Here is a 25,722-nt window from a genome sequence, read left to right on the forward strand (position 1 = left end):
GCCCCACTGGGCAGCATAGCGAGGGCACCGGGCCCTGCGTGTGGAACCCTCTGCCCGGCTGTCCTCCTCTCCCCATCTGGCGAAACATGGCTGGTCCTTCCCAGTCAGCTCAGTGGCGCCTCACTGGCAGCTCTGCCAGAACTGACGCCTCTGCTTGGCTCCGGGAGCCCCAGTTACAGATGTTCCTGTGAGTGTGCTGGGCTGGGAGCAAGGCACCTGGTGGTGGTCGGATCCTCAGGCAGAGGCAGGCGGCTCCTTCCTCAGATCTGATCTACCGCTGGGAGGCTGGCGCGGTTCCCTACGAGGCAGCCGTCAGAGGGCCACCCGGGGCCAGGGTGGGTTCCACGGAGGACCCAGAGCTGTGCACCCCTCAGAACATCTCACTCCCTGTGGGGAATACATCCAGGCCTCACAGGTGAGCCCTGCAGGTTCGCTTGTTGATGGGGTCTTGTGATAATTGCAGCTGTCCTGCAAACCAAGGCTCTACTGGATTCCTAGACGATTTGACCCTTTAATGGGGGTCGAAGTCTACACCAAGGCTCCGGATGTACTGCCCCCCTACTCCTGCGGCTCTGGGAATTTTGTCATGTCGTTGTTTCTTTAGTTTTGGAAAAACCCTAACATTTATAAAAATAAAAGAGAGTAGTGCAATTAAGGAACTCCCGTGTAGCCATCTCCCAATCCTGTTTCATTTCTGTCCCCTGCCCCACTTTTCCCCGTCCACCCAAATTATTTTGAAACAAGTCCCAGAGAGCAAATTGTTTCATCGATCCATACGTAGATGTGTGTTTCAGTAAGGATGCTCAGAAAATTCACACCTTAGAGAGCGAATACTTCCTTCACATCAATAGTGCTTTTGATGTCACTTTTTAGCACATCGCATCAGGTAACCAGAAAGAAGTGGAAAGACTTCTGAGCCAGGAAGACCGAGATAAAGATGCCGTCCAAAAGATGTGTCACCCTCTGTGCTTCTGTGATGACTGTGAGAAACTCGTCTCAGGGTACGAGGGTCCTATGTGGACTCAGCGCCAGGAAGGGGGAGACTCGGGGCCTGGGCGGAACTTTCCCACTTGTTTGCTGTGAGATTTGGAATAAGGAACTTATCCTCGCTGCACTCTGCTTCCTCTGCTGTGAAGTGGAGAGAGTAACGTCTGTCCCTTTGGAGAATCAGGTGGAATAAAGATTGTAAACATACCTGGCACCCTGCTCGGCTGCTTTACCAGGGCAGGTGGGCAGAGGGCGTGCCCCAGGCTCGGAAAGTGGATTTTAGGATGGGAGGACTGTCGGCTCCTGCCTGTAACCTTTCTGGTTTCCCCTTATCCTTATTGGGCTCTTTTGCTGGTTGTCAAGGCCTGGAGGGGTGGGTGGGGAGAGAGGCCCTGCGGAAGTCGGGGCTTCTGCTCTTTGGGACATGGTAGAGGAGACCCAGCTTGGATCATACCTGGAGATCTGTCTTCTTGTCCCAGGACTCTGGTGTATTTCTCTGTATCCTCTTTCTCTTTTAGGAGGCTGAATGACCCCTCCATTGTCACTCCATTCTCCAGAGACGACAGGGGTCATACACCGCTCCATGTGGCTGCCCTCTGCGGTACGTGGGCAAAGGGATGGGGCCGAGGGTGGCCCTGCAGAGAGTGGGTGGCTGCTGGGTCTTACCGTGTGGATGCTTGGTACTGCCCCTGGGCTGGTGGTCCAGCCAGGGAAGGCTTGAATCTGAACTATGAGAATGGCCTCAGAATTGGGGTTCTTATATTCCTCCTTTAAAAAATATAACTTTACTGTCTTTATTTTTTTTTATTCTTTTTTTTTAAACATTCTTTTCCAGTATGGTTCATCATAGGATATTGAATATAGTTCTCTGTGCTATACTGTCTTTTAAAGTGCACATGCAAAAAAAAATGTGCACTTTCAAGGTAGAAAACACAAACACAAGCATCTGTAGTATCCCCCGCCATCCTGTCTCCCAGAGATCATTTTGATTCATGACTGTCTGAAATGTCAGCATGCTTGTGAGTGTGTGTGTATAAAATAGACGATGCTGTGGGGATCATACTTTTCTGTACGGTGCTTTTTTCACTCGGCGACACGTAAGAACATTTCTCCATGGCAGTATTTTTTTACTGGTTGCACAGTATTCCATCCTGTAGATTGATGCACCATGGACTCTTCTGTGGACGTCTAAGGCTCTTTTCTCCTACCTTCTGTGGCTGGGGGCTGGACTGCAGCCGAGTCCCCTCCAGGGGCTACCCCAGAGTGTTTGGAATCTGCAGAGTCTGACTTCACGTTAGCACTTGTTCCCCCCAAGCAGAAAAATGCCTCCCGGCGTGTCTCGTGCCAGGGGATGAGAGGGTGAAATAATGCCATGGCTTCGCTTGCAGGGTTTGGAAAGCCCGCTCTCTTCCCTTCTGTTCTGTAGGGCAGGCATCCCTCATCGACTTTCTGGTTTCCAAGGGCGCGGTGGTGAACGCTACAGACTACCATGGCTCCACCCCGCTGCATCTTGCGTGTCAGAAGGGCTGTCAGAGCGTGACGGTGAGCATCTGGGCTCGGACGGGCTGGCTCTGCACGTGGCTTTGCAGGGCTGGCCCCTCCTGTGTTCCACACTGGCTCGGTCGGGCCACAGGGAGGGCTGGGGTCTCAGGCACCTCACGGAGGGTCTGCTGGGCAAAATCTATTAGGTGTAGATTTGAAATGTCACGGTAATATGGGGGAGGAAGGGTGGGGCTGTAGATTTTTTTTAATCTCTAAACTTTTTTTTTTGTATCATACTTTTTAATAATGAGATAGGATTTTCCTTCACCCACCCCCAAGATACTAGAAATATTTTAAATAGGGCCCCAAGATGGACTTTCCCGTAGACTTAACATCTACTGATGAGAAGACAGACCAGAAACTAGAAAGGCAAAATTATTTTGCCAATCAGTGATGTTTCAATTTCAGCTTAAGTTGTTTGGTACATAAAGTGCCTCAGTTACTGCTAGTGATTGATGGGGGTTGTTTTTCTTTCTTTCTGTTTTTCTATTTTTAACTTTTATTGGAGTAGAGTTGATTTACAACGTTGTGTTAGTTTCACGTGTTCAGCAAAGTGAATCAGTTATACATAAACATATATCCACTCTTTTTTTTTTTTTTTTTAGTAATCTCTAAACTTTTTATCAGGAAGGATGAGAGTGATGATAACATTTTTTGCTTTGGTTTTTTAAAATTAAAAACAATTTTTGGGGCTTCCCTGGTGGTGCAGTGGTTGAGAGTCCGCCTGCCAATGCAGGGGACACGGGTTCGTGCCCCGGTCTGGGAGGAGCCCACATGCCGTGGAGCGGCTGGGCCCGTGAGCCATGGCCCTGAGCCTGCGCGTCCGGAGCCTGTGCTCCGCGACGGGAGAGGCCACAGCAGTGAGAGGCCCGCGTACCGCAAAAAAAAAAAAAAAAAAATTTTTGTTTAAAAGTATAGTTGATTTACAGTGTGTTAGTTTCAGGTGTATAGCAAAGTGATTCAGGTATATATGTGTGTGTGTGTATATCTATATAATGTATTTCTCTCTCTATATATAATATATATTCCTTTTCAGATTATTTTCCATTATAGGGTTGATACAATTTTAATTGTAGTGTAAGTAGGTAAGGTTGAAAATGGAGACCAGCGACTTCCCGCTGTGAGGCTCTAGGCCGTGCTCCTGAGGAAGCACGCGCCTGCACTGCCGGGCTTGCTGGTGCTCACTGCTCTCCCCTCTCCTTTGGAAGCTGCTGCTGCTGCACTACAAAGCCAGCACCGAAGTGCAAGACAACAACGGCAACACCCCTCTGCACCTGGCCTGCACCTACGGCCACGAAGACGTAAGTGGTCCTTGCTGCGCTGAGGGCGGCCGTGTTTACCCTTTCTCGCAGAGAAAAGTGAATTTACAGTCGGTTGAATGTCGTGTTTTATGTTGACAGTTATTGGAACATTTGGCATATAATTTTTTTAATTAAAAAATTTAAAAACACATTACAGATGCTGTATTGAAATAACAGAAATCTAAAACATAATTGTCTTTTCCTGAAATGAAATCATGTGCATTCATCTCTGCTACCATCTGCTTCTTACCTTTCTTCATACTCAATTTTTACGTTTTATATTTTTAAAGAAATATCAAGGAATTTCATCATTTCCGTGTTTGCTTAATATTTAACTCTGTGTGTGTGTGTGTGTGTGTGTTATTTTTTTCCTAACCACCCTCTCTCACTTCTCTTCATGCTAATATCCAGGTAGATTTATACAGATGTGGGTTGAGCCTGGGTTAGGTGGTTGATGAGCGAAAACGAGATCATACCCTACACAATTTTATGCAGCTTATTTTCCTAACTTAATCATGGGCATCCCATAGGTCAATAAATGTAGATCTAACCCGTTTTGTAATCGCTACACATAGTCTATGACGTGTGTTGTGTCAGGGTCCTTAAGACCACTCTCCAGTTCAGTGGTTCGCTAGGAGGGCTCACAGGATGAGCATATGGTTGTATGCAGAGCTGTGATTTATTGCAGTAAAGGGACACAGAGCAAAATCAGCAAAAGGGAGGGTCCAAGGATGAAGTCCGGAGGACACTAGGTGCAGGCTTCCAAGCGCATCTCCCTGTGGAGTCACTCAGGACAGCTTATTCCTCCAGTAACGAGTCGTTAACAACACGTGCAAAGTGTTTTCCTTCTGGGAAGCTCGTTAGGGACTCAGTGCCCAAGATTTTGGTTGGAGGCTGATCGTGTGAACACCCTTTTGCCTAGAACATTTCAGCATTCCAGACTCCCAGAAGGACAGCAGGTGTTCAGCATAAACCACTGTTGGACAAACTAGGCCCAGTGAGCCCCTCTCATCAGTCAGGGGACTGTGAGAACACTCCCCAGATCCAAGCTCCCAAGGAGTATCGCAAGTCAAGGGGGCCAGCCTTGCAAGCAGGCCTTTCCGGGGACGGCGGTCTCAGGCCTGCTCTGGTGACACCTTTCTGCACATGATGTGTGACAATTTATTCAGCCATTTCTTATTGATTGGCCGTTGGGTTCTTTAAAAACAAAACCAAAAACGATGTGTCCTGATCAGGTGATCTGGAACCCTGGAGGTCTAATGTTCTGTTACTGTATGTTTGCTTGGCAGATGGTGCCTTGATCGAATTGGGACGTGGGCCGAGGCTGCGGGCTGCACAGATCTGCCCAAGGCCGGGCGTGTGAGTTCACAGCGGCCTTTCCCATTCTGTTTGCAGTGTGTGAAGGCTCTGGTCTACTATGACGTGCAGTCCTGCAGACTAGATATTGGTAACGAGAAAGGAGACACTCCCCTGCACATTGCTGCCCGCTGGGGTTACCAAAGCATCATAGAGACGTTGCTACAGAACGGAGCGTCCACAGAGATCCAGAACAGGCTGAAGGAAACGCCCCTCAAGTGTGCATTAAACTCAAAGGTAGCCTTTTTCATCTCGGAGCAGCAGTATGACTTTAAACGATATCAGCATCCGCAGCTTAGGTCTTGGCCGAGCTGTTCAAACCGTGCATTAGTCCCCAAGGCTAGAACTTGGCCGCATCTTCTCTGCTGCACTCGGGACCTGGTCGTTCATGGGTTTTACCTATTCATCTTATTTTCCATCTTAGTAGGCGATTTTCACAGTGTCATGCCAAGAGCTGCTCCCAGCAGAGTTTGCCCCGGCCTCTGAGTGCTGTTGGTTTCTGGGCAAGTGGAGTGAGAGTAAATGGACGGTGGCTCCGGCTGGGAAGAGCGGGGACAGGGTGTTGGAAGCAGCAGGCATCGGCTCTGTTTTCCTGTTCCTTCACCCTCAGCGCCTAAAACTTTATTCTGATTTGGCCACCTTCGAACGTCGTTGGGTGTAATTTCCTTCATAAATGATTCATTAATGAACTACTAGCCCATCCTGCTGGTAACTTCTGGAAGCACGTAGTTTGGGGCCACACGTCATGCACTGCTTGCTCATGAGCAGGTGGGGAGCGATGGGAGCTTCCAGAGGCCAGGCCTTCCCAGCAGCAGCTCTGTTGCTGGGAACAGCTTCCAGAGGTCTCGCCTCCCAGCAGCAGCTCTGTTGAAGGGGTGTCCTCAGAGAAACATGTTTGGCCAACTAGCCAGAGGAAGCCCAGGGCCACGTGCGACGGCCATCCGAGGTCCTGATGCCCAGAGCATCCCGGCTAGTGGCTCACATAGGTGATGTTGTTTTAATACAGGTCTCCAAATGTCTCCGTTTGCACAGGCCCTACTTTCTGCCTCTTGATGTTTTATAATTTCCAGTCCTCTTCTAGGGAGTTCTTTTAGTTTGTTCATGTCTTCTTCTAGGAGTAGCACAGTTTTTGTTTTTAAACCACTTTATTGAGGGATGATTGACATACAAAAAGCTGTACGTATTAGTGTATACAACTTGTTGAGCTTGGAGACAAGTCCACACCCATGAGACCAACACCACAATCTGTGCCATAAATACATCCATCACCTCCAGAAGTTTCCTCCCGCCCTCTTTATTTATTGATTATTATTATTATTTTGTGTGTGTGATAAGGACACAACATAAGACCTGTAGGAGTGTGGGTTTTTTATTTTATTTTATTTTTTTTTGGCCACACGCGGGCCTCTCACTGTTGTGGCCTCTCCAGTTGCGGAGCACAGGCTCCGGACGCACAGGCTCAGCGGCCATGGCTCACGGGCCCAGCCGCTCCGCGACATGTGGGATCTTCCCGGACCGGGGCACGAACCCGTGTCCCCTGCATCAGCAGGTGGACTCTCAACCACTGCGCCACCAGGAAAGCCCAGGAGTGTGGTTTTTGAAGGTTTAAATCCCTGCTCCTGACCCGGGGGCCTGAGCTGCCCATGCCTTCACGGGGTCTCAGCTTTGTAGCAGCCAGAGCCATGGGACTGGGTGATACCACCCTTGGCCTGAGATGCCCATGAGGGGCTGAGGGCACCTCTGCACTGGAGCTTCTCCAAAGGCCTTTCCAGAGGGAGTTCTGCAGACACAAGGAGCAGATGGCCTTCTGGGCTCAGCTCCGAGCTGGTCCCACTTAAGGCCCGTGGCTGCCAGTGGAAAGGTCACACTTCAGGGCTGTGGACCGCCAGCCCAGGCCGGATGAGGCAGCCTTTGGGGCCCCTCTGTGCCTGGGCTTCCCTTGTCCGCTGAGCCCATTCGTGGGGAGCACTGGCTTCTGCTGTTGAACTTAGCATGGTCCTGAGTAGGTTCCTGCCTGCTCTGGGCCTTGGTGTCCCCCCTGTCTCTCCGAGGGCCTGGCTGGGCCACGCGGCTTTCCAAGGAGGTGGGCGCAGTGGGGCCATAGGAGTGATGAGAACTTGGCGACCCATCTCAGTACTTTTCGCGTCCCCTTTGACCTCCTAGATTCTGTCCATGATGGAAGCCCACCATCCGTCCTTCGAGAGGGGGCAGAAGTCTTCAGAGGTAAGAGAACGGGGCTGCGTTTGCCGGCCCTACTTGAGACCAGCCTCTGTCTGGCCCTCACCCACCCCTCACCGGGCTCCCTGGCTGCAGGTGCCCGCGCGGCCCCCTCAGTGCCCCGTGGATTCCGTCAGCCAGGGCTCCTGCGCTTCCAGCTTCTCCTCCGCGTCGCTGAGCTCCAGGCAAGAGGAGCCCAGAAAGTTCTACAGGGAGGTGAGGCCCCCAGACCGGAGGGCAGAGAGGGGCGGGGGGCGGCCTGTGTTCTGGGGGCCAGTTAGAGAGCCCCTGGGGCAGCGTGTCTGCTGTGGTGAAGGTCAGAGCCCTCGAGGGGAGCCTGGCCAGCCTCACCCTGCTTGCCCTTCATGGATGGACGTGTGTGTGTGTGTGTGTGTGTGTGTGTGAGAGAGAGAGAGAGAGAGAGAGAGAGAGAGAGAGAGAGAGAGAGATATGGGAAGGGGGTATTCTAAGAAAAGTACAGGTAAAGTCACCTGTAGGTCCACTGCTTTAAGATCATTTTACGAAGTAAATTCTCTGCCCTTATCCCCCTCTCCGTCAGCACCCCTGTTAACCTGATGTGTCTCGTTCCTGACTTCCTGCAGACTTTATGTAGACGTGTACATGTTCTCACACATTGCGTTTTGTAAAGCTGACTCAGCCTGTTTTGTTTGTCTGTGTGTTTTTTTCCGTCTAACCTACCTTAGACCTTGTCCATTGTCAGCCCACAGAGCAGACCATGGCGTGGATGTGCCCATCCCCTGCAGGTGGGGAGCCCTCACTGACTCCGCCCCGGGCTCCTCCTTCGCTGTCACCCCCAGGCTGTGACCTGCTCTCGGAGGGCCCAGTAAGCCTAGCTCGATGCAGAACCGCAGGAAAGAAAACCAAGAGGCGTGCTCCAGAGTCTAACAGCGGCCTGGAGGCGTTCCTGGGGGGGTGCCCTCCCTCATGGTACCTGTAGCTGGCAGATAATGAGAGCTGAATAGATGCAGTTCTGAAGGGTGGCTGCCCTCTTGGGAAGCGCTCGTGCTCCCAGGTGGCTGTCGTCCCACCGTGCCACATGAATGGCAGGTCATCTTATAGACCTTATGCGGAAGGTGCGGGGGATGTGTTTGAAAGATACCGAATGAGATCAAGAGACACATGAAAGCTACTAGGTTTTCAGAAGGTTTTTATTATTTCTATTCTTATTGTATTATTATAAGTTTCCTTACATTCTTTTTTCTTTTATTAAGGTAGAAAAGCTTTTAAGAGCCATTGCTGATGGAGACCTAGAAATGGTGAGTTTTTAGAAGGAACTTCAGCAGCTTGCTCTCGGCTTAAGCAGCTGTGCTCGTGTGTTTTGTCTACAGGTGGGTCAGGAGCTGTCAGGGTTCTTTGTTCACGTTCACGCAGAAGGGGTGCATTTCACGAGTACTTGCTGATGGGGTGTGACGTGCCCCCCGCAAGTAACGAGGCAGGTGGAATAAAGCTGCAGTGTGAGCCTATCCCTGCCCTTTAGACGTTCATATTCCAGGAGGGCAGCGATGTTGGCAAGAGGACCAGCCTGTGTCCTGGGGCACAGAGTGCGGGCTCGGGCCCAGAGTCCACTAGCCGGGAGCAGGGTGAACAGACCGGGTGGGGAAGGGTGGAGGTGGCGAAGAGGAGGCCAGAGCCCAGAGGGCGTTGGTGTGGCCCTGCAGGAGTTGTGGGCGGTGTGAATCCCTGGCCGGGAGGCTGAGTCTCAGACTTGGGGCTCCAAGGGCTCACAAGCAAGTGTCCGAACGAGATGGTGCTAAGGTGTCAGGGAACATCTATGATGAGGTCACTGGAGACACCCATGGGCAGTTCCCCTGGCTTGCCTTTGGCTTCCTGAAAGGAATTTTTTCTGTCTTCCATTTTAAAAGGAGGGGTAAATTAGCGCTTACCAGATTAGGAGGCCTGAGTGGATCAGATTTACAAGAGTACTTCACAGGGATGTGTATTTCAAGAGTGCTTTTTGCCAGTGATGGAGCTTGAGGTGGTGGACAGCAGTTCCTGGCATCTGAGCACCACAGCCTGCGGGGTGTTGAGAATCCGAAGGTAGTTGGCAGTGTCTCAGCCTCTGCCCAGAGGCCACTGTGAATCCATCAGCCTGACGCGTGGTTACTCGGGGCGGGGGGAGGACACAGGCGTCTGGATCTGGCTGTTGCTCCCCTAGAGAGACCAGCCCCAAGGCACCCAGTGTTCTCGGGGGGAAGCAAAGAAAGAGTGTCCGAGGCTCCCTGTGAGCCGCGGCGAGAGCTAGTGTGGAGAAGAGACTGTGACCATCCCTGCGTCGTGGTGCGTCTGCCCTGTGCCCGAAGCTGCCGCCCCCCGGCTCCCTTACCCCCGTCTTGTTCCTTCTAATCACCGAGAGGAACTGCCCTCGGTCCGGTCTGTCCCAGCCAGTCTGTTAGGTGAGGCCCCGGTTCAGGTGAGGGCTTTGGCGTTTCCACCCTGAGGAGCATCTGTTGTCAGAAACGTGGAAGGGACCTGGAGCGGGGGATGTTTGGGATTGAACGGGGGTCTTCCTGGGGCCCTTTGTCACTCCTTGCAGGCTTTTGCTGACTTCCTCAGTGCTCAGAACCAGGCCTAGAGATGTATTTATGTTGTTTTCTTTTCTCACGTTTAATATCCTAGAAACTTGTGTTTACTGGAACATAAATTTGACCTGTTAGGGTCTTTTCGGTGCTTTCACCTGTGGGCTAGGGCATTAAAGTGGAAAGGACACTGGCGTGGCATCAGAGAGCCTGTGATTAGGTTCTGGCCACCACCTCCTCATCCTGTGGCCTTGAACAAGTGGCCCCCGGAGTGAGTCTCCTCCCCCGTAGGATGAGACGGACCAGTTGTTGAAAGCGGACAGTTAGATGACATAAGAGGAGGTGCTCACGAAATGCTCCAGGACAGGGCTCTAAAGCCATCACACTGAAGCAACACCGCTCTGCCCCTTTTTAAGATGGAAGAAGAGAATCTGCCGCAAGCTGCAGAAATGGGAGCTCAGTCTCTGTCACTACTGAAAGGATTGAGAAAGGCTTGAGCACAGGTGAACCCTGGAATCCTCAAGAGGGAGCAGCCATCATTTATAAGTTACTTTGGTGGTTGAGGAAATGTATCAATACGTCCTGATTAGAGGTGTGTGTGTGTGTGTGTGTGTGTGTGTGTGTGTGTGTGTCTAAGATACCATAACTTGTAAAGAAGCTGAGGATGGGTTTTAAGTCCCTGTTTCTCCTTACTGCCCGGCGCCAGGTGCGTTACCTGTTGGAGTGGACAGAGGAGGACCCGGATGAAGCGGAGGATGCTGTCAGGGCGGTGGATCTTGAATTTTGTCACCCCTTGTGCCAGTGCCCCAAATGTGCTCCAGCTCAAAAGGTTTGGCTTTTCTTCTGTTGGGGGATGGGCAAATTCTTCTTTTTCCCCTTAGGAAAGTTGTCTGCTTCTCAGCCAGCTAACGGCCGAGTGGCTGGTTGTAGGTGTCCCCTGAGATACAGCTCAAGGTAGAGGAAAGTGGACACTCATGCAGGATCTGGCTCCGGCTGCCTGCTTTCTGAATGGGCAGGTCAGGGAACAGGGCCATGAACGCGGGCTTAGTGTTTCAGTGGTTCTCAGGGCCTCTGAGTCACAAGGCAGGAGCTTATGAACAGACATGCCCGGGGGTCTCCGTCCATGTGGCCGTGGTCCCTTGGGAGGATGCAGGCAAGAGCCCCTGCCCCCTGCCTTTGCTCACGTTGGTGCACCCTCTGTGGGAGGACCCTCCCTCCAAGCACAGAGAGACCCCTGTGCCTTTTACCCTGTTTCCCCCATGGTAATAGCCTGCAAAAGCACAGTACAATATCCCAACCAGGATATTACCATGGATACAGTCCATCCGTCTCACTCAGGTTTCCCCGCTTTTATCTGTGCTTGTGTGTGTGTGTGCGCGCATGCCAGCACGTGTGTTTATTTACGCGTTCTGTCTAGTTTTGTTTTTTTCTTTAATTGCGGTATAGTTATTTTACAATGTTGTGTTAGTTTCTACTGCACAGCAAGGTGAAGTAGAGTTCCCTGTGCTATACAGCACGTTCTCATTAGTTATCTGTTTTATACATATTAGTGTATATATGTTAATCCCAATCTCCCAATTCATCCCACTCCCCCTTTCCCCCCTTGGTGTCCATACATTTGTTCTCTACATCTGTGTCTTTATTTCTGCCTTGCAAACCAGTTCATCTCTACCATTTTTCTAGATTCCACAAATATGCATTAATATATGATATCTGTTTTTCTCTTTCTGACTTACTTCACTGTGTATGACAGTCTCTAGGTCCATCCATGTCTCTACAAATGACCCAATTTCGTTCCTTTTCCTGGCTGAGTAGTATTCCATTGTATATATGTACCACATCTTCTTTATGCATTCCTCTGTTGATGGACATTTAGGTTGTTTCCATGTCCTGGCTATTGTAAATAGTGCTGCAATGAACATTGGGGTGCATGTGTCCTTTTCTTAAATAATTAATTAATTAATTTATTTATTTTTGGCTGCGTTGGGTCTTTGTTGCTGTGCATGGGCTTTCTCTAGTTGTGGCGAGCAAGGGCTACTCTTTGTTGCGGTGCACAGGTTTCTCATTGCGGTAGCTTCTCTTGTCGCGGAGCACGGGCTCTAGGCACGCGAGCTTCAGTAGTTGTGGCACACGGGCTTAGTTGCTCTGCAGCATGTGGGATCTTCCTGGACCGGGGCTCGAACCCATGTCCCCTGCATTGGCAGGTGGATTCTTAACCACTGTGCCACCAGGGAAGCCCTGCATGTGTCTTTTTGAATTATAGTTTTCTCAGGGTATATGTCCAGTAGTGGGATTGCTGGGTCATATGGTAATTCTATATTTAGTTTTTTAAGGAACCTCCATACTGTTCTCCATAGTGGCTGTATCAATTTACATTCCCACCAGCAGTCAAGAGGGTTCCCTTTTCTCCACACCCTCTCCAGCATATATTGTTTGTAGATTTTCTGATGAGGCCCATTCTAACTGGTGTGAGGTGATAGCTCATTGTAGTTTTGATTTGCATTTCTTTAATGATTAGTGATGTTGAACATCTTCTCATGTGCTTCTTGGCCATCTGTATGTCTTCTTTGGAGAAATGTCTATTTAGGTCTTCCACCCTTTTTTTTTTTTTTTTTGGGCCGCGTTGGGTCTTCGTTGCTGTGTGCAGACTTTCTCTTTTGTCATTTCAAAAACTCTTTGCAGCGAGCAGGAGCTACTCTTTCGTTGTGGTGCGCGGGCTTCTCATTGCAGTGACTTCTCTTGTGGTGGAGCACGGGCTCTAGGCGCACGGGCTTCAGTAGTTGTGGCATGCAGGCACAGTAGCGTGGTGCATGGGCTTAGTTGCTCCGTGGCATGTGGGATCTTCCTCGACCAGGGTTGGAACCCATGTCCCCTGCACTGGCAGGCGGATTCTTAACCACTGCGCCACCAGGGAAGTCCTTATGCCCAGTTTTTGATTGGGTTGTTTGTTTTTTTGATGTTGAGCTGCATGAGCTGTTTGTATATTTTGGAGATTAATCCTCTGTCCGTTGATTCGTTTGCAAATATTTTCTCCCATTCTGAGGGTTGTCTTTTCATCTTGTTTATGGTTTCCTTTGCTGTGCAAAAGCTTTGAAGTTTCATTATAGGTCCCATTTGTTTATTTTTGTTTGTATTTCCATTACTGTCCTGCATTCTGTTTAGTTTTATCACATGTGTAGGTTTGTGTGTCCACCACTGCATTCAAGGTACAGAACAGTTCTCTCATCACAAGGAGAATAACTCATGTTGCCTTTTATAATCACACCCACCTCTCTCCCTGTCACCCCAGACCACCATCCCTGACCCCTGCCAACCACTAATCTGTTCTCCAGTTCTAATATTTTGTCATTTCAAAACTGTTATATGAAAGTCATCATACCGCATGGAACCTTTGGGGATTGGCTTTGTTCACTCAGCCACATTTCCAGGTTGTTGTGTGTAATCAGCGGTTTATTCTGCATCGCTGAGCAAACTCTAAACACACCACTGGGCTAGAAGAATAGTTTTAATTTAATCACAGCATGAAGCAATTTACTTTTGTGTCTCTTTGAGAAATTACAAAAAGAGAAAAAGATAGTAGGCTTTAAAAGAGCAAGGAACATAAATTTATCCAATAAATTCAACAGATGCTGTAGTGTGTAATTCAGTTTCTTGCTACAATTAATGAACTGTGAGGTGGGGGAGAGCAGAGTGGGTAAATGCCCAGAAGGACAGCAAAGACACTGTAACTGCTTCCAGCCATACAGTCACTGATGGGCCTGAGGGCTGTGCTACTTCATTCACATCACATCCTTTGAAACAGCATCTGCCTTTTTAATCCCTTTGTTTTTCACAGCAGCCCACCTTGGGGAAGTCTGTTTTGGACTGTACATATCCAGCAGCATGCGGACAGAAGAAAAATTGTACATCCCAATGTACACAGTACCCTGTAGCTGAAAAAGCTACAAGTGAATGAAAAACTACAAGTCATTTCAATATTCTTAGACATCCATGGTGAAGCTTTTTAAATAAGGTAGTATTATCTTGCAGTACAAAGGATAACACCACTATATCTGTTTTGTAAAGTCAAATTAATTTTCTTAGCATGGGACATACACATTGAGTTAGACGGCTAGCACATGCATGAGCACATGCTGTGTATACAACGCCATTTACAACTGCTCAAAAAAAATATGAACTACTTAGGGATACACTTAACAAGACATGGACAGGATCTGTATGCTGGAAATCACAAAATGATGAAAAAAGTCAGAGTGCGTAAATACTTAGGTATATCAGATCATGAAGACTCAACCTAGTAAAGATGTTATTTCTCCCCAGATTGATCTACAGTATTTTTTTTGTTTTTGTTTTTGTTTTTGCGGTACGCGGGCCTCTCACTGCTGTGGCCTCTCCCGTCGAGGAGCACAGGCTCCGGACGCGCAGGCTCAGAGGCCATGGCTCACGGGCCCAGCTGCTCCGCGGCATGTGGGATCTTCCCGGACCAGGGCACGAACCCTTGTCCCCCGCATCGGCAGGCAGACTCTCAACCACTGCGCCACCAGGGAAGCCCTGATCTACAGTTTTAATGCAGTTCCTATCAAAATCCTAACAAAGTTTTTGTAGACATAGACAAGCTTATTTTAAAATTTATATGGAAAGGTGCAGGCCCTAAAATAGCTAAAACGATCCTGGCAATGAAGAATAAATTAGGATCACTCTACCCAATATTAAGGCTAACTATGTAGCTACAGTAATCAAGACAGTGTGGCCCTGGTGGAGGGACAGACACACAGATCACTGGGACAGAACAGAGAACCCAGAAATAGACCCACACACATATAGTCAACTGAGGTCTGACAGCAAGCCGGTGGGGGAAGGACGGCCTTTTCAACAAACAGTGCTGGAGCAAGTGGACATCTTCAGGCAAAAAAATGAACCTCAACATAAACTCACACCCTGTACAAAAATTAACTCAAAATGGATCACAGACTTAACCGTAAAATGTAAAATTATAAAACTTTTAGAAAAAAACAGGAGGAAATCTTTGGAACCCAGGGCTAAGCAAAGAGTTCTTAGACTTGACACCCAAAGTGTGATCCATAAAGAGCAAATGGATAAGCTGGACTTCTAAATTGTAAACTTGTCCTGTGGAAACGCATGCAAAGAAGCTATACAGGCAGATTACAGACTAAAAGAAAATACCTGGGCTTCCTGGTGGCGCAGTGGTTGGGAGTCCGCCTGCCGATGCAGGGGGCATGGGTTCGTGCCCTGGTCTGGGAAGATCCCACATGCCGCGGAGCGGCTGGGACCGTGAACCATGGCTGCTGGGCCTGCGCGTCTGTAGCCTGTGCTCTGCAGTGGGAGAGGCCACGGTGGTGGGAGGCCCGCGTACCGCAAAAAAAAAAAAAAAAAAAGAAAATACCTGCAAGCCACATGTCTGACAAAGGGCCAGAATCTAGAATATAAAGAACTTTCAAAACTCGATAGTAAAGAAAGAAAACAAACCAATAAGAAAATGGGCAAAGGGAATGAAGAGACATTTCATTGAGGAGCATTTAGATATGGCAAATAAGCACATGAAAGGATGTTCAAGGTCATCACCCATCAGGGAAATGCAAATTATAGCCACAGTGAGATAACACTATGCGCCTATCAGAATGGCTAACATCAAAATTAGTGAAAAGTGACACCACCAAATGCTGGTGAGGATGTGGGGAACTTGTTTCACTCATCCATTGCTGGTGGGAATATAAAAGCCACTCTGGAAAACAGTGTTTGTTGTCAGTTCCTTATAAAACTAGCCATAGAATTGCCATGTAATTACCATATGATTCAGCGATTGCATTCCTGGGCATTTATCTTAGAGGAATGGAAACTTATATTCTCACAAAAACCTGTAAACAAATGTACACAGCAACTTTATTTGCAGTATCCGCGAACTGGAAACAACCCACGTGTCCTTGAGTGGGTGAACTGCCAAACAAAGAATGGCAGGGGCATGCCACGGGGCGCTGTTCAGCGATAAAGAATAAACCGTTGATTACATGCAACACCTGGAATCAGGACATTTGGTAGTCTCCTGTTTTTGGCTTTGTGAATAAAGCAACTGTGAACATTTGTGTACAGTTCTTTGTGTAAATATATTTTTACTTGGGTAATTACCTAGGAGTATAATTGCTGGGTTATGCTGGAGGTATATGTTAACTTGAAATGACCAGCTTTCCTCAGTGATTGTAGCATTTTTCATTCCCGCCAGCAGGGTGTGAGAATTCTAGTTGCCCCAAATCCTGGTGAACACTTGGTATTTTGACTTTTTAACTTTAGCCATTCTGGTAAGTGTGCAGTGGTATTTCCTCATGTTCTTCCCTTCTACTTCCTCATCTGCTTGTTTTTGATTTTTGAAGTATAGTTTATATACAGTAAAATTCACCCTTTAAATTTAGCATAGCTTTTTAAAGAGATAACATTTTTAATCATCGAAAAGTGAACTAGATAACCCAAGTTTTAATCCTTGATCAATCACAGAAAACATTGACATATTAATTCCACTATCGAATATATGATTCAACATCACAATTTAATGTTTGTTTTTAGTTCTATTGTTTTGTTTGCCCTCTTAATTACTGATGGATTGTTCTTATCTCCTCATGATTGGTTTTAAAACCATTGTGAATAAAAGGGAAGTTCCATGATAAAAATGAAGGTGAACTTCAGAGATAAGTAGCAAACAGTTTTCTGAGGTTTGACAAACGAATGTGTAACCACCAGCACAGTAAAAATATAGACTATCTCTATCACCCAAATATTCTTTCCTGCCCCGTTGAAGTTTGCCATATTGCATGTTGCATCCCCTGACCATCACCGACCTGCTTTCTGACCCTTTGGTTTTGTGATTCCTGATTTTGATTTGCATTTCTCTGAAAACTACGGATGTTATCTTATATGCTCATTGATCGACCATTCAACCGTCTTCTTTTGTGAAGTCTTTTCACATCTTTTGCCTATTTTTTTTTTCCTTTTGCCTGTTTTTTTTAAAGTTGGATTGTCTTATTGAGTTGTAAGAGTTTGTTTTGTTTTGCTTTTAAGTTCTTTTTGGTACAAGTCCTTTGTCAGATACACATATTTGCAAACATTTTTCTGCCCTTCTATGACTTGCCTTTTCATTTTCTTACTTGCCTCATGCAAAGAGCAAACATTAAACATTTTTATTAAGTCAGTTTATCAAACTTCTTTTATGGCTTTTGCTTTTTGTGTCTTATCTAAGAAATCTTTGCGTATCCCAGTGTTGCAAAGATTTTCTTTTGTGTTTACTTCAAGAAGTTTAATAGTTGTAGCTTTTACATTTAGGTCTGTGATGCATTTTAGTGTTTGTGTTTGGTGTGAGGTAAGGGTTGATGGGCCGTTTTCCCATATGTGGATGTCCAGTTGTTTCAGCACCATCTGTCAGACTTTGCCTTCCCCGTTCAATTGCCATGGCATAAAACGGTATCATTGTAGGGGACTTGCTTTCTTGAAAACAGAAGTTAATCCTTCGATGTATCATACCTTTCTAAAGTAGTAATTCACCTGTGGGCAACCCAATTCAGGATGCCTCTGTGATTCCAGATTTTACAGAGGGGCTGTGAGGGACAGATGGCTTCAGTTCCTTCAGCCGGGTTCCTTAAGTACTAACAACATTTCCGTTTCCACATTCTGCACTTACTAGAAGCTGGCAAAGATTCCTGCCAGTGGGCTTGGTGTGAATGTGACCAGCCAGGATGGTTCCTCCCCACTGCACGTTGCTGCCCTGCATGGTCGGGCGGACCTCCTTCTCCTCCTCGTGAAGCACGGTGCCAGTGTGGGGGCCAGAGACGCAAAGCAGGCCGTCCCACTCCACCTGGCCTGCCAGAAGGGCCACTTCCAGGTATGGGTCCTGGCTCTTGCGCAGCGTGTATAGGGTTAGAACCTCACTTCGCAGGAGTGCTGCCGAGGGAAGAGTTTGCTTACTGGCCCAGAGGACGGGCCCATTTCCTTCCTCCCAGCGCCGAGATTCTGAGATGCACACGGTAGGACCACTCAGCAACAGAACACAGAACCCTGGGGCTTCTGGGGGTGGAGCCAACCCCCCGCTCCCACTGGCATTCACGTCTGGCAGCACAGAGGCTGTCACCCCGATTCTGACCCCAGCCGAGAGCTGTCTCTCTGATTCTTGGGTGTTGGTCATCTGTGCCAAACAGTTCAGTATCTATTTATTTTTTCATTTTTCCTTATTAGTTCCACTGTAAGGTTTTTAAAGCTAGGAATCATATTTCGGGTAATGCCTAGCATTAGTTTTCTAACATGTGAAACTGGAGTAATAATTACAGCTCTCCACAGAGGAGACGGAATGATTAAATGAAAAAGACACGTGCCTAGTACACCACCTCCACACACACAAGACCCTCAGCAAATGTTAATCCCTCCCCCTTCACTGGTCTGCTTTCTCCTGAGGGTCAGACATGGATCTAAGAGTCTTCTAGATAAGCTTACAGAAAAGTCAAAAGAATAGCAAGTTAGAGGATCTCTCCCTGCAAATTTTAATTAAAGTGGAACACTTTTCTTCTCCGGCCTAGGTGGTGAAATGTCTACTAGATTCTAATGCAAAACCCAATAAAAAGGATATAAGTGGAAACACACCCCTCCTTTATGCTTGTTCCAGAGGCCACCACGAAGTTGCGGCACTGTTGCTGCAGGTAAGGACCCCCTCGCCCCCAGACCAGGAGCTGCTGACACGGCTTGGTGATGGGCATCCCGCCACGTGGCGGGCCTCTGGCAGCGCACCGGGGAGGGGCGGGGAGGGAGGCCGCTTGGCTTTTGCTTTAAGCTAGCCCTGGGGTGGGGAGCTTTGCAGTAATGGGGTCTCAGCGTCCGAGCTGCATCAGGGATGCAGAGTTAAGGACTGAGACGCCGCTTTTGCTAAGGTTTGGATCTTGCCTCATTTAACCAGGTCAGTTGAATTGTCACCTGCAGTGTGAGCTGAATGTCCTTTTATGTCACTGCTCCTTTTTGCCTCTCTTGATAAAGGGTATGTGTTGACTGTAGAATTTTTAAAAGTAGAGAGAAACCCAACTTTTCCATAACCCTGTTTCTCAAAGGCAACTAACTTTGGTGACTTCTTAAAAATGTGCATAGTTTAGATCACTGTTGTTTTCTATCTTGCTTGTTTTAACTTAACATAGAAAACTGTTTATTTTATTTATTTAATTTTTATAATTAATTTATTTTATTATTTATTTATTTATTTTTGGCTGTGTTGGGTCTTCGTTGCTGTGCGCGGGCTTTCTCTAGTTGCCGCGAGCGGGGGAGCTACTCTTCATTGCGGTGCGCAGGCTTCTCATTGCGGTGGCCTCTCCTGTTGTGGAGCACAGGCTCTAGGAGGGCAGGCTCAGTAGTTGTGGCTGGCGGGCTCTAGAGCGCAGGCTCAGTAGTTGTGGCACATGGGCTTAGTTGCTCCGCGGCATGTGGAATCTTCCTGGACCAGGGCTCAAACCCATGTCCCCTGCACTGGCAGGCAGATTCTTAACCACTGGACCACCAGGGAAGTCCGAAAATTGTTTATTAAAACCTCAGTTTTTAGTGGTTGCATAATTATGGATGTACCATGGTCTTTTTTTAACTGTTTCTGCTCAATACATTTAGGTGACTTATTTTTTTTCCTGTTATAATGATAAATGCTGCCATGAATATCTTTGTACATAAATCTTTTCTCCTCAGTATTACTTTTACTCCTAACATCTGAAGAAAAATTTCCGACATACAGAAAAGTTGAAAGAATGTTATAGGGCACACCCATATAGGTACCACATCGATTCAACATTCCTTCTGATTGTGCCGTTTCTCTCTCTAGCATGGGGCCTCCATTAATGCTTCTAACAATAAGGGCAACACAGCACTGCACGAGGCTGTGATAGAAAAGCACGTCTTCGTGGTGGAGCTGCTTCTGCTTCATGGAGCATCAGTTCAGGTCTTGAACAAGAGGCAGTGCACAGCTATAGACTGTGCTGAACAGGTAGGTGGGAGCGCTTCATTGCTGAGAGCATCCCAGGCTCCCTTACAGCTCACGGGGATCCCCTGTGTTTAAACCAGATCTGAAAGAGCAGTGGTCAGACCTCTGACTTGCCGTGCCAGGCTGAGTAGGTGTGCTGGAAGTCTGTGAGTGTAGCTGCATCCCTGGTCCGTGGTCACCTGATCAGAGGCGGCCTGCTGGGGCAGTTTTCAAAGGCCTGGTTGGAGGTGCCCCTACCCGCCACAGGCCTCGGCGCGTCTGGCACACAGTCCAGCAGTTAGGTACTCGCGGGGAAGAGCAGGTTGACACAGCATCCTGGTCTCACCCTCCCTGCACCGGGAATATGCCTGTGGTCCTAGCAGCACGAGGGAGGGAGTGTGTGCAGTTAGTGAACAAACCTTGAGTTCTGTAAGGAGAAGTATGATGTGCGGTTTACTACCCTCCCAGTGCATGGACGTGCGCCATGGAGAAATGGTGAGGAAATAGGAGGAGACTAAAGGAGGGACCTCTTTACTGTTCCTCTTTCCATGTTGAATCTTCATCTAGTTTCCTACTCAGGTAGACAACTACTAGGCTGTTAAATGACACCACTGACATGTTAAAGTCACCATAAATCCAACCTACTTATAGGCTTAGTATATTAATTTCCAATTTTCAGTTGTGTTTCTTAACAGAATTGAAAAATTTTATACATTCAATTTAGCACTTTCTCAAATGATGAATATCTTTTATTGAGCACTTACTATGTGCTGGGCGCTTGATAACCTCATGATAACTCTACAGTAATAGATCCTGTTCTTGTCAACCCAGTTGCACAGAGCAGTGAAACACGGGCCCAGAGTGCCACCTAGTAGAGGGCAGAGCCAGCCCCCAAATGCAGTGCTGTTCTTCACCACTAGGCTTTACGGCCTCAAAGTTTTGTCTGTAGCTGCTTCTTAGCTTTTCTGCCCAGCCATGCCAACACTGACATTTAGATCAAAACCAGGCAATAACCTGCTAAGAAAGCATACAAAACGTTACTGTTACCTTTTTCCTTTCCCATTGTAGAATTCAAAAATAATGGAATTGCTTCAGGTAGTACCAAGCTGTGTGGCCACGTTAGATGATGTTGGAGAAACAGACCACAAGGAGTACGTTACTGTCAAGATCAGGAAAAAATGTAAGAACTCACATCCTTTCTGTAATTCTCAACTTGGGTTTATTTGGAAGTTCATGAGCCGTTGGTTGCTGGTTTTCACTTAATTGTAAATGTAAAACAATTATAATCATGACTGGGGGTGGGATATAGGCACCAAAGACATGCACGTTATATCCTGTTTCATCCGTCCTGTAACATACTTTTCATCCAGAAATGTACGTAATATCCTTTTCCATCCATTGTTTGGATACTGGTTTTCTACTTGATTGTGATGCTCCCTAAAGAGGTAAGATGGACACTCTGGGCATTACCCTGAAGGTCAGGCCTCCACTCACCAACCAGGGAGGAGGAACCACCTCTGGTAGTTTCTTTCATGTCTCATGTTCTGAATCCAGGCCTTTTTCTCAGCACTTCCTGGACACCTGGGGTAAATGCTACCTTTGAAGAATTCTTTGTTACTCTGCAGGTGTACAGAGGTAGATGGTCATTAGAACAGCAGCTGACAAACAGGGGTGGGGCTGAAGTATTTTCCTCTTTTTAAAAAGTTGTTCCAGTTTAGATGGGGTCCTTGTTCAACTTTTTTAAAAATTGCAGTTGTAGTTTGCAGTGCAGTAATGTGAATAAGCCCATTCACACATCTGGATAATCCTGAGGGTGTCTCACCCTAGTTGGCTGTGCCTGGGGAATATCAGTGTATTAAGGATTTGTCTTTGTTTCCTGGGGGTTCACACAGTAATAAATAGGTATCTACTAATACGTTTCTGTAATCAAATGCAGTGCTTAATTTCCTAAATTTTGTTAGACTTTAACAAAAAGCAGGTTGAAAGTTTGCATCTGTGCTATAATTTTTAAACAATTCTGAAACTAGTTTGGAAGTTTTCAGATGTTTATCCTTTTATCTACAGGGAACTCCAAAATGTATGATCTACCAGATGAACCTTTTACAAGACAGTTTTACTTTGTCCACTCAGTTGGTCAGTTTAAGTGAGTATAAGATTCGAGTTGATTTCTGTGCTTTTGACCTTAGCTTTACTTACAACTCAAGCAGGTTATATGCAGCTTTAATGGGTTATAAATAAATCTGCACTCATCAAATGCTGCCGCCTCGTGGCCAACCAGAGTATTTCGCACCACTATCCCTAACGTTTATTTTAGTTTGTTTTGGGTTTCAGGGGAAGGACCTCGAGGGAGATTATGGCAAGAGATAGAAGTGTCCCTAATTTTGCTGAAGATTCTTTGCATGAGGTGAGTTACTAAACACTGGCTTATAATCTTACTTTTTCAAGCCTGAATTTTTCAAAATTAATCCATGGTAAACATATTTCTCATTTCATTATTCCCTTCACTGATAAGAGTTACTAACAATTAAAATGAGTTCCTTAGTGGCATGGTCACTTATTGTTATATTTAATAATGCGTTTCTGAGCTGAGAAAGGAAAGTGAAGAAAAAGTGGGGACTAGTTGTACTGCATGGAAAGATGCTGCAGTTTACAGTGTGCATACGAGATGAACTCTCTCACATTTTCCTGTGGAAGCAAATTCACTAATGTGTTAATCACTAATGTAAGGAAGAAAACACATTTGTATATGGATGGGTAAAAAACTTCAAGTATGGTGTAAAGTTGCTCGTGTAGACAATTCTGTATGTGGCCGTCTTCCTATAGCACTGTTTAATTCTCCTGCTTTACGTTCTGTGGTGTTTTTAGGTGGCTCTTCTCTGAACACGTGGCTTGGCTTGGCTTTTTTTTAAATTGAAGTATAGCTGATTTACACTGTTGTGTTAGTTTCTAGGGTACAGCAAAGTGATTCAGTTACGTATTCTTTTTCACGTTTTTTCCACTATAGTTTATTACAAGATATTGAATATAGTTCCCTGTGCTATACAGTAGGACCGTGTTGAAACACGGCTTTTCTTATTGCTGCTTGCCAATATAATATATGCCTTATTTATGAGAAATGGAATTTATGGTATGTGTGGCATAGGCTTGTTGGAACAAATACACTGAAGTTCTAAATCTTTTAGAGAATTAGTGATTTTTGTTAAGATGACTCATTTTGATTTCATAGTTAATCTTCCATGGCTTTGCTAATAGACCTGCTGCTGGCTGGGAAACCCGCAAACTTTGAAATCTGCCTGGGTTCAATCAAGTGTTAGCGTTCCCCTTGATAGCTGGGGGACTTAAGGCAGATTGCTTAACTTTTGCTGATCCTGTTTCCTCAGCTGTATGTAAAATGGGGATAACAATAGTACACACTTGTTAGAGTTGTAGAGATTAAACGTGAAAACATGTAAAGCGTTTACATTGTGTCTGATACATGGAGTGCACAAATGTCATACTTTCACCGCAGGGATGTTAAGAGTTGAAATTATGCCTGGAAAGTACTGAGCACATTGGATGGCACATAGAAGCACTCTATGGGAGCTGTTATTGTGTGGGTTGTTTCAAGTACAGCACAAATGTGAACTGTTTGAATCATACCTTTTCTTTAGCCAGGGAGGCAAAGAGTCACTCGGAAGCAGAATAACCTGCCAGACCAGAGCAGCTCTCAGACAGCTGACAAAGGAAACGATGGTCAGCCGGAGAGGCCTGGACCGAGACAAACTGCTCCTGGACAAAGGCGAATGTTCCGTAGACACATAGTCAATGATGCGGTTGTACCCAAGGGCCCAGAGACTGCTGGCAACCTGACCACTCCCCAAGAGGCTAGCATTTCCCAATCTTAATAGTAATAAGGAATTATCTACTGCCAAGAAGTGAGTCCTCAACAAGAAGATGCCAAGCCTGAGTACAGCTTAGAACTAAACGAACTTACTGTTTGTCTTGAGAGAAAAGCAGAAAGGTCCTGAAAGCTTTTCTGTGGCAGATGGAAAGAATGCAACAACAAAAAGCTATCACCATCTCTTTCCTCTTCAACGCTAATGGATACACTTGAAAAGGAATGGACAAAAGTTCCAGTAGTGTCCAGATCCTTAAGACGCTTCTTCTTATGTATTAGGGTTCCTTGGTTACAGTGAGGTTTCATCACCAGATTCTGATCTCCTTCTACTGAAAGGTGCTAGACCTCTGGGATGTGTATAAACTTGCAAACCACAGCTAAAAGAATTCCTCCCTCTGCGATAAGCTGAAGAAAAGCAATTTAGGTTTCATGGTACCGTGGAGGCCGGGCGGAAATGTTGCATTGGAATGAAGGAAATAGGACCTGAAAAATGTCCCTTTGCAAGCAACACTTGAACCCAAAGATGCCTAAATGCCATTTTGATGCTCATTTTAGTTGAAAGGACACATATGACATGTTCTACACTATGTATGTGGGGAAAGTTGGGTATAATTTTTCTTCTAAAAAATTAAGTACAGGGCTTCCCTGGTGGCGCAGTGGTTGAGAGTCCGCCTGCCGATGCAGGGGACATGGGTTCGTGCCCCGGTCTGGGAAGATCCCACATGCCGCGGAGCGGCTGGGCCCGTGAGCCATGGCCGCTGAGCCTGCGCATACCGGAGCCTGTGCTCCGCAACGGGAGAGGCCACAGCAGAGAGAGGCCCGCATACCGCGGAAAAAAAAAAAAAAAAAAAATTAAGTACAGATAATTGATCACTGCACTTATACACCTGTAGCAGTGTCTCTGGAAAAATCCCTTTCCGTTAAGAGCCTCCCTTAAATGTCACACCTGATGGATGGTTCCTGAACTAGACAGTAGACTTGGCACACCTTTTCTTAGTCTTTTGATTCAAAAGATTCAAAACTTACAGCACAAACCAGGTCAAAGTTACCTTAAATTAGAATTTATTACCATTTATTCCTTTTTATAAATTTCTATAGCTTATACTCATTTTTTTGTTATCAATTGGTCTAGAGCTGCAAACATGGGTTTGTCCAGAGTACATTTTCAAACAACTTTGTAATAGGAAAATGGTTCTGTGCACGTTCTTGGAAACACTTGCGTATGTACAGAAGGGAGGGGCTGATTATTTTTCTACAAAGTAATTTATGATTTTTAATTTTCTAATGTGCCTTGGACATGTGCCAAATGATGGAAAAGAAACAGTAAACTTTATGATTCTTGAGCGTGTCACGGTGTACTTTTTTGAGTTTGTTTTGCTAGGGAGGTGTGTTTCTCAGCCTTTCTGCTGTGAACATGTGCTTTGTATATGGAAAAACCTTCCCCCATTGGATGGAGATACATTTTATTTTTCAGGTATAGATATAAGTACGACTGAAGCATGTAAACTGGATCATCCGGAGAGCATTACCCATGTACCCTGAGTAGGGCTGACCTAATCCAGTAAGCCCGGTGTCTAGCCCGGTGTCTAGCCCGGTGTCTAGGGCCCCCACAAGGATGTGTGAATTTCCTTTAACATCACAAGAGCAAAACCGAATATAATACAGCTTCTTAGCCCAACCAGGAAACAAGCACTGTTGCTTTGCAAGTTTCTTTGTTCTGTTTTTACTCCTTTCCCCCACTTTTAATCAAAACCACCTCATTGACTTAAGTTGCTGTGCTTCTCTACCATCCTAATTAAGAAACTTGACCCTATGCCGTTTATCAGCACCGCCATTTCCAAGGTTCAAATACATACATTTGACACCACCGAATTTTGGGGGTGGTGCAATATAATATTGAAAACTTTCACATATACCCCC

At 46.6% G+C, this 25,722-nt stretch overlaps 1 protein-coding gene across 13 annotated transcripts in view; it reads left to right on the forward strand.

Moving 5' to 3' along the window:
• ANKRD27 (ankyrin repeat domain 27) overlaps window positions 1–24,434 on the forward strand; it is a 52,787-nt gene extending 28,353 nt beyond the window's left edge. For 7 of the 13 annotated variants that reach the window (XM_060130978.1, XM_060130976.1, XM_060130974.1 and 4 more), the window contains 16 exons: window positions 874–1,001; window positions 1,506–1,588; window positions 2,414–2,529; window positions 3,738–3,830; window positions 5,226–5,423; window positions 7,350–7,619; window positions 8,125–8,247; window positions 8,636–8,680; window positions 10,647–10,769; window positions 17,628–17,825; window positions 18,514–18,633; window positions 19,788–19,949; window positions 20,994–21,105; window positions 21,990–22,068; window positions 22,257–22,329; window positions 23,576–24,434. In XM_060130978.1, coding sequence (XP_059986961.1) covers window positions 874–1,001; window positions 1,506–1,588; window positions 2,414–2,529; window positions 3,738–3,830; window positions 5,226–5,423; window positions 7,350–7,619; window positions 8,125–8,247; window positions 8,636–8,680; window positions 10,647–10,769; window positions 17,628–17,825; window positions 18,514–18,633; window positions 19,788–19,949; window positions 20,994–21,105; window positions 21,990–22,068; window positions 22,257–22,329; window positions 23,576–23,809 — 2,157 coding nt within the window. In that variant the 3' untranslated portion in view covers window positions 23,810–24,434. Of the gene's footprint in view, window positions 1–873; window positions 1,002–1,505; window positions 1,589–2,413; window positions 2,530–3,737; window positions 3,831–5,225; window positions 5,424–7,349; window positions 7,620–8,124; window positions 8,248–8,635; window positions 8,681–10,646; window positions 10,770–17,627; window positions 17,826–18,513; window positions 18,634–19,787; window positions 19,950–20,993; window positions 21,106–21,989; window positions 22,069–22,239; window positions 22,330–23,575 lie in introns of all 13 variants that reach the window. The other 6 variants (XM_060130981.1, XM_060130984.1, XM_060130980.1 and 3 more) reach the window with 6 other exon arrangements.
• The last annotated feature ends 1,288 nt before the right edge of the window (window positions 24,435–25,722 follow it).

The sequence above is a fragment of the Lagenorhynchus albirostris genome, chromosome 19 (assembly GCF_949774975.1).
Source record: "Lagenorhynchus albirostris chromosome 19, mLagAlb1.1, whole genome shotgun sequence".
Taxonomy (NCBI): Eukaryota; Metazoa; Chordata; class Mammalia; order Artiodactyla; family Delphinidae; genus Lagenorhynchus; species Lagenorhynchus albirostris.